The 8,652-nt window shown below is 38.4% G+C and overlaps 2 protein-coding genes across 3 annotated transcripts; both read right to left on the reverse strand.

The window, feature by feature from the left end:
* Positions 1-562: 562 nt before the first annotated feature.
* arl4aa (ADP-ribosylation factor-like 4aa) lies at positions 563-4,385 on the reverse strand. Of its 2 annotated transcripts, none has more exons than XM_042425135.1 (2): positions 4,262-4,385; positions 563-2,053 (listed from the first exon to the last, which is right to left on the reverse strand). In XM_042425135.1, the coding sequence occupies exon 2, from the start codon at positions 1,950-1,952 to the stop codon at positions 1,350-1,352; it is 603 nt and encodes a 200-aa protein (XP_042281069.1). In that variant the 5' UTR covers positions 1,953-2,053; positions 4,262-4,385; the 3' UTR covers positions 563-1,349. The 2 variants fall into 2 exon arrangements, with proteins under 2 accessions (XP_042281069.1, XP_042281070.1); XM_042425136.1 differs by lacking the exon at positions 4,262-4,385 and adding an exon at positions 3,484-3,903.
* A 1,013-nt stretch (positions 4,386-5,398) lies between these two features.
* Positions 5,399-8,652, reverse strand: si:dkey-30e9.6 (uncharacterized protein LOC564083 homolog). The gene is made up of 5 exons (XM_042423608.1): positions 8,474-8,652; positions 8,218-8,356; positions 7,934-8,018; positions 7,498-7,640; positions 5,399-6,252 (listed from the first exon to the last, which is right to left on the reverse strand). The coding sequence occupies exons 1-5, from the start codon at positions 8,650-8,652 to the stop codon at positions 6,166-6,168; spliced, it is 633 nt and encodes a 210-aa protein (XP_042279542.1). The 3' UTR covers positions 5,399-6,165.

Raw genomic sequence — 8,652 nt, forward strand, 5'->3', positions numbered from 1 at the left:
TGCTTTTGATGTGTATGATATGCACCATTAGATTGACAGCACCTGTGTCTGTATATCATTAGTTAATAACAAGACATGCAAACAATGCGGCACATCATATACAGTATTTGATGTGAAACATAGCAGACATATACTGTAGGTATGTTGAAGTTCGCCTTAACAGGCAGTACAGGTCTCTAAATCTGCACACAATCATCTAAATGGACCTTGAAGCTTTGGGCGTGCTCCTGTGTCAGCACAATCATTGTGCAAGATGCCTAAAATGAAACCGAGGAAGATTTCTCAAAGTGATAATTAGAGGGTAGGTTGACTGAGCATGTATTTTGTTTTTCGGAAACCCCTTGCATCACATTCACACGTGGCAGTACAAGCAGTCCTGTACTGGAGGACTCGTGGTGGTTTAATCATCCCTCTCAGATTCAAACAAGACTTTTAATGTTCAAGCCTGCTATCACCCAAATGAACTGAAGGTTATAATCCTTACTATCTATGAGCAGCTGCTTTTTAAATAAAAGCTATTTAATAACACAGTGGACAGAATAATAGCCTCCATACCATTGTCAACATTGGTCTAAATATGTTTTATTTAGCAAAACATAATGCATAACCTGTCTAGTGACAATGTGGCCGATGAGGACCACCTACTGTACAGTAGCATCTGTTGTATTTTGCCAAAACATTTCTGTAAAATTCAACACAATATGCTCTATTTAAAAACTGTAAACTCAATAAAAAGTGATACTCTAAAGTGCTTTTGAAAAATAAACTTGAGAGATATAAGACAGCAAACAAATCGATAATAATGCAATAATGCACAATAATACTTTTCTTTCACAAAGAAAGTCCAGTGTAAAAAAATAACAAGTTATAATAACATAAAACTGTAAAATAAAATGTGATGTTAATGACATTTCATTGCCTCTCTGGTGAAATGATGTTCATTCATTTACCAAAATAACCCTTCAACTAGTCAATGTCTTTTCTTAAATTATTTTTGGTAATAATGTTTGGAACAGCCATGAGCCATTAATGAATCATACAGCATCCTAAAAACAACTTCTATCACCCTTCCAGACCCCAAACCATCCGTGCTTTTTGAACCATATAAACTCTTTATACCCACACATGTCTGAGACTTTCTCATCTTCATACTATATTCCTTTTTGTGTCACTTCCTGATCAACAGCATCCTCACAAGACCAAGACCGGGAATCCTAAAGCTCAATTTTGGACTGATAAAACTCAGCGTGTTGAATCTGGACCTGCAGTGGATGCTTGTATCCACTCAGGAGAACATCCTTTATGTTTCCTTCACACATTAAAAAGTAGACAAGTCTTTCTTGTGAAGTTCATCTCTTTTTCTTCTGCTGTCGAAGCACCTTTCTCCGTTTCAGGATCAAGTCATGGAGTCTTTCCAGGCCCTCCTTGAGCCCGTCTCCTATGATGGCGCAGGCTGGCTGCAGGTGCCACGGTGTTGCGGGGCTCAGTTCTTTCAGAGCCAGCAATTTCTCAATTTCAGCCAGTCCAAGAGAGTGTCTCAAGTCCTGTTTGTTGGCCACCACCAGCAGGGGTACCCCTTGGTTTTCAGAGGTCTTGGCGATTTTATGGAGCTCTGTCTTGGCCTCCTCCATGCGCTCTGCATCCACAGAGTCCACCACAAATATGATGCCGTCCGTGCATCGCGTGTACGACTTCCACAGAGGGCGTAGCTTCTCCTGGCCACCAACGTCCCAGAAGTGGAACGTCACAGTCCTGTGGCCACCCAGAGACACTTTGACCTTCTCTGCATTGAAACCTTTGGTGGGAACCGTGTTCACAAACTCGTTGAACTGCAGCCTGTACAAGACGGTGGTCTTCCCTGCAGAGTCCAGCCCGAGGATGGCGATGTGAAAAGACTGGAAGAACGGGATGCTTGAGAGCATGCTAGGTTGTTCTGACAATCCATTCCCCATCTTTCCTCATGGGGAAGGATTAGTGATTTGGGAGATTTGATCCAATCGTCCAACAATAATCCTCAGAGTTGCTTATATTCCAAATTGACTGCAGCAATTACCTGAAAGCATATTGCACATGTTATTAAGGTTGAAACACAGGCTTACAGAAGCAGTAGCACTTAAAAGTTGCACTAATCAATATTTTTATATTAACAATGGATCAAATGACTATGAGTAACGAGAAAGGTATCATTCGTACTGACAAACCAACTGAGAATTAAAAGCGAACTGCCGTTGCCTTCAGTTCAACTGCGCTTTTTTAGCCTCTTTTAGCTTATATTTTGGTTTTCCGGCCTGCAAATTACATAACTCAACAACCTCGTCTCAGGAGGCTGCTGTTTTCAGCAAAAACCTCCTGAACTCTGGCTGCCCGGCACCAAATGGCAGACAAAGTTAGTGACGAGCCAATGAACACTGTGAAGAATGTAGCAAGCTAAAGAGACAGATATTTTTCTACAGAGTGATTGGAGACCAATACAGAGCTAGAAGGAGAGTCACTACTAGACTTCTGTTCGTCCAGTTGACAGAAACTCAAAATTAATGCTAAACTTGCTCCGTATCAACTGGACCATTTGCTAACACGTTCTGCATAACAACTTGATAAGGTTATGTAAGATGTTGTGCTTTCACCCATGTGGCCAAAAAAAAAAAAAAAAAAAATCAATCAATGCAGCCTTAACTACTTGAGTACTAACAGAAGGTTATTTACTTTGGTGAGGCCACATTTACAGAGAAAAACCATCAAAATTACACTGTAAAGTGAGCAGTAAAATTACACCAGCATATAGAACAAATATTTTTTACTTCATGTGTGATATAAGGAAATGTGATGACATTTTAGGGATGACTAATAGTGCTTGATTTTCACATGCAATGCAATTCTTAGAAATGGTTATTTATATAGACAGAGATAAGGGTATTTATTGTTCCTTTCATTTAGTCAAACTACACAGTTGTGCGTCACTTACTATATAAAACAGCCTTTATGATCAGGAAAAGACTTGTGACCTACATATCATATTCATTCTGATATCACCATTTTTATATTATATTGATTTATTACCCTGCTTGAACAGAGCCCAAAACGATCAAACGTTCCATGACAGAAATATACTTCATTTCATACTTGTAGCGTCTTAAGTCACACACTGAGGAGTTTACAGCCACCAAATTTTACTACATAGCCTAAAATGTCTGAAACAGTCAGAAAATAATGTGTTTATAGCCACCTTATTACACTACATTTAATTCATCTATCTGATATGGTATGACTGTTACATTCCTATAGGGAATTAGTAAACTATGATATCCTTCTTAATTGTTTTACATGCTAAATTGAGTTCAGTCTCTAATTACTCAGTATTTTATCTGAATAGCAGTCATAGATGGGTGTTGCACTAAAATCACAAGAGGGCTGACACCCTGAATCATCCAAGTATTCACATGGCAGGTGAACAAACACACATACACAGTTCAGTTGGTTACCTACCAGTCTGTAGAGAAAACAGTAGACCTGCTCTGAACACAATCACGGTCCCTCCAGCGTCTAACAACCTTTTAGATATTCAAGTCCCGGTGTATTTCCACCTCTTATGTCGACAACGACGACTGAAAAACCCTCGCCAGAGACGGTCAAACACTCCCTGCCTGTCCTCGGCGTCCTGTGTGGATCCACCGCTGATGACACTGCTGCTGTGTACGTGTGTGTGTGTGTGCGTCTCCCTGTGTGTATGTGTGTGTGTGCCCGGTTTGGATCAACGCCCACACGGACACTGCGGGAGTATGCGATTGGTGCGAACGCATCCCTCTCTGTCAGCTGATTGGCTAAGACAGCTGTCAATCACAGTTCTGCCCGGGAACCAGGAACACCTGTTGCTCAGTGAGTCTGTCACACCATTTTACGTTTAATATTTAGTTGTTGAGCTGCGGACAGGTTGCAGCCGGTGGTGTGTGCGAACTCCATGTTCTTATTAAAGGAACATAAATTGAAAAAAAAAAAAAAAAAAAGTTAAAAGTTCAAACTTCCATTTCGACGACGTTCATAACAAAATCTGTCGTGCCATTAACGTGCAGATAGAAGACGTTTATAGGAAAATGTATTAACCTAAGGTGCTGAATCAATAGCGCTGTTTTGTAGTCCATTCGCGTTGTTTTGTAGTCCATATTAAACCATAAACAAATATTCAGATAGTAGCCAACTAGCTGGTGGTCTCACCGGACATTTTGGACGTTAGCAGTTGACCGTTAAAAGCAAAATTCAAACTTACCGTTGATGCAGCTCGGCGAGTCAGCATGTTTTCACTTTTCTGTCCGTTTGTGTGTGACTGTGTGTGTGAAGAGAGAGAGAAAAAGTGTGTGTGACTGTGTGTGTGTTTGTGCTGCAGTACCGCCCCCATTCATCCGCGTGTTTTTGTTTAAAATGATTGGTCAGAGGAAAAGCACCACAGCTCACTGCAGCCCTCCATGCATGAAGTGTAACAAACACTAACTGGCTTACATAACCTGCTTCTGTTTTAGGTCATCTTTAGTCGGTTTGATTTGTTTATTTTCACACAGATATTCTGAATATAACACATAAAACAGTTTGCATCAGCCACACCATTATATAACCATGTATCATATAAGGGATAGTTATTATATACATTATGTTAGTTCCTGTTCATTAGGCATTTAACTATTAGTTTTTTAACAGTTAAATAGTGACTAATGATTATCTTCTCGATTAATCAATTAGTTGTTTGGTCTATAAAATGTCAGAAAATGGTGAAACATGTCAACCACTGCTTCCCAGAACTTAAGGTGATGTCCTCAAATGTCCTGTTTTGTCCCGGCCAACAGTCCACAACCCAAAGATATTAAGTTTATTGTCATAGAATAAGATTAGATAACTTTATTGATCCCTAGATATTTGTGTGCAGTGCAGAAAACAACAGATAACAACTAGGAGTAATGACGAAATAAGAGGTCAAGTAAATGGAATTCAATACAAAACAATTAATCGATCATCAAAATAGTTGGTGATTAATTTATTAGTTGACAACTCGTTAATCAACTAATTGTTGCAGCTTCACAATTATTATTTAAGGTATTCAGTCGTCTTTCATTCATTCTAAACTGGCTCTAAAATGTTGCATTTTTGTACATATTTTAGGTTCAAGATTCAGTTTTATTGTCATTATACAACACAGGATTGCACAGTGAAATGCAGCTGTAGCCCTCTCCATGCGACACACTAAGAAAATGTATTAGCAAATATTAACATGTTTTCCATTAGAATAGAATAAAACAATAAATTTGGCAATAAAACAGAACAAAGTATATAAAAGTAGCAAAGAATGAAAAAACATACAAAAAACATATAAACATCTAAATAATATGTCCTAATATGATACTATAGTCTATTTTAAAAGTCATATACACTTTCTGAAAAGATCAATGACACTAGTAAATAAAATCTTTATTATCCATGCTGCAATAAGCCTTTTTTAATGAGATGGAAGATTTTATTTCTTTATGTTATGAAAAGATGATAAGAAAAAACATACAGCAGCCTTTGGGGTTCATGCGGTTTAATGCAGTTGCTGATATTCTTTTGATTTTATATTTAGTGTGTGAGTTATGCACAGAGTCACAGATGGTTCATTCAACGGAGCTATTTCAGATATGCTTCGAACATGTGCAGGCTTCATGTGTTTATATTTCTTGGGGTGCCGAATGAGCAGCTGTCAGTGGACCAGTGGGCTTCTTATAGTGGTTCATGACACCACAATCACTGCATGTCTTCTGCCATCATCTTAAAGCTAAAATAATCTCTAATAATACCTTTTTTTTTCATTTTTTTGTGCTTTCAGCTGCGTTACCACTCAACAATAACATACTGTAGCTGTTTTTCATTTACACTGTATTGAAACAAATCCAAACCTTGTGGCTACAACATAAAACTATATGCATAGTCACTGTTGTGCTCCTTAACAATGTCTTATACTCTTATTTCTTTCCTAAAGCATCACTGTTTTGCTGTGTTTTATGATCACAACTGTATTTTATCAAGTTTTTCATCCCTATTTCCTGTTTGTATAGTCTATAATTTGGAACCACATTACACTTTTTTCTAAAGGAAAACAAATATGCACATGTTAAACTAATTAAAAAAACACATTTAAAAAGAGAATCATGATCTGTTTTTCCAGGATTTTGAGAGTTTCTCTTCCACACGGTCCAAGAACGCACTGTAGGCTCCTCGTCTTCGCCGGTGTCTCTGTGAAACAGACATTTAGTGTCAGTATAGGTGTAACATTAAACAGTTGTAACTGTTGCAATCACTGTTCCTGTTTGGTAGACTCAAACAATTATAGCATATAAACCACCAGAAGCCACGTGGTTTTAATCATTTTATTACATGTATATCTTTATTTTCTGAGTATATATTCTTATGGATGTGTAATACTTTGATGATCTTATTTTATTCAGTGGTCCTGTACAGCTTAAGGCAGACATATTACGCTTTTGGTGATTTTTCATCATTTATATACTGTTATAATGTGGGATCTCTATGTTAAACATGGTCAAACTTCCAAACTTGAGGTGAACATATGTAGAAATGCTCCCTGACAGTCAAAGGCCAGAGCTTCAGCCTGCTCTGAATGCTTCGTTTGCAAAGTTACCTCTTGCCCATCAAACTGGTGACAGATTGTGGTTGTCATATTGTCTTGGTTGCCTTGGTTGTCTTGAACAACCTTGTTGCTAAGGTTGTTCTACGGCTTTTTCACATTGTCCACTCATATTTTGCATTGGATCGTTCTCGAACATGTGCAGATGTAATTGAGAAATTCACATTTTGCGTAAAGAATTAGAAAAAGTAGTGAAATGCAACTACTATTGTTTGTTTATGTGGCATCCAGAGCCGGTAGAAGTCTGCCAAGGGGCAGCATCGTGGAGTCGGCCAATCAGAACAGAGTGGACTCATCAGAAGGGGAGCCTTACAGACACAGGAGCTAAAATGGCCTCTTTCAGACAGAGGCTGAACTGAGGAGCTGCATAAAGGGCCAGTATAAGATAAACAAGGAGTTTTTTGAACTGTAAATCATGCAAAAATATTCCAGTAGAGCTCCAGAATATAATTATAGACCTGTAAATGTCTATAATATGTCCCCTTTATAGGGCATATAGCATGCTTTTTGTTATTTTCTGTCATTTATATACTGTTATAATGTTGGATCTCTATGTTAAATATAGTCAAACTTCCAAAACTTGAGGTGGACATATGTAAAAATGCTCCCTGAAAGTCAAAAGTCAGGGCCCCAGAATAAAAATATAGACCAGGAAATGTACCTCTGACAATGTTTTACTGTAATCACTTGTCATTTGTAGTTTCACTTGACCACTATAATCAACATAAGTAAATACTGCCTTTTGATTTTTACAGCACACAATATGTGTATATTACATTACATACAAGTATTAGAAGTGGCTTTTTATGTAGCTATGATGTTGCAACACTGACTGTGTAGGAAGCTGATTTTGGAGGCCAGGGTCGGTGAGGGAGCATGAGCCTCGCATCCCATCTAGGCTCTGCAGGTTTATAGGTGTTCATCCTTGTCTTGGTGTCCCTCGAACTAAAGTCTGACTCTGATCTGGTGGTACGCACTGGAATATAAAAGATATTTATTTATTAATTTGTTGGTGCAGACATTGTATTCAACAATGTACGGAAACAAGCTTTTGACTGGGTAAGACTAAACAACTCTTGTTTAAATCCTGTTGAGTGAAACTCTCAACTCATGATCCAATAACAGGCATTTTTTTCTTTTGTGTGCAGACTTTGGCACGAAATGTATTTGTTCAATGACTGGTGGTGACACAGTTTAGAAGTAAATTCAGACTACAAGAGTCTGAGACAAAGTTGAAGCCATAATTAACTCAGAGAAAGAACCACTTACTGATGTCGAGGTGCCTTAATTTTAAATTGAGGTTACCAGGGTCCCTCTCATAAGCAGTTACTACGTCTGGAAGGTCTTCATCAAGCTGAAGTGAGGTAATAAAAAGAAAAAGTTCATTTTCTTCAGGTCAATCATTTGTGTGTATCGCCATCTTGTGGTCAAATCAAACATTACAACATGCTGTCCTCTCTCATATTCAGTTCGGTCTGTATATTCATTCATCATTATTTTGTCTTCAAGGTAGACACAACAAACATATATATTTTGTGTTTACAGACACTTACCGGTCTGAAGTTATGAGGTTTGTGGTTCTTGAAAGGCCTAGTAGGGTATTTCCCCCTCTTGACGTACATAAGCTCAGACTCCAGAGCATCAGGAGGCCGATATGATGTGATGAACTTTGGAGAGTCTTTCCTCTTGTGACTTTCATGTAAAACATTTGGCAGAGATATTCCAGTTCTCCACTTTGTTTCACTTGGTTGTGATACAACTAGATTTGGATGTGGCTTTCTTTCTTTCTTTTGAGGAACTGACAGAGACCTGTACAGTTTAAGAGAGAAATCGGGTGGCTTGATGCTCCACACATCGCCTCGGTTCTCAGTCTCGGGGAGTGTGAACCATTTGCTTCTTGCTAAGGAGAGATCCTGACTTGCAGAGAACTGGATTTTTTCTTCAAAGCGGACTGAGGACAGCGGGTGCAACAAACCATATGGAATCAT

Source organism: Thunnus maccoyii, chromosome 10 (assembly GCF_910596095.1).
Source record: "Thunnus maccoyii chromosome 10, fThuMac1.1, whole genome shotgun sequence".
Classification (NCBI taxonomy): Eukaryota; Metazoa; Chordata; class Actinopteri; order Scombriformes; family Scombridae; genus Thunnus; species Thunnus maccoyii.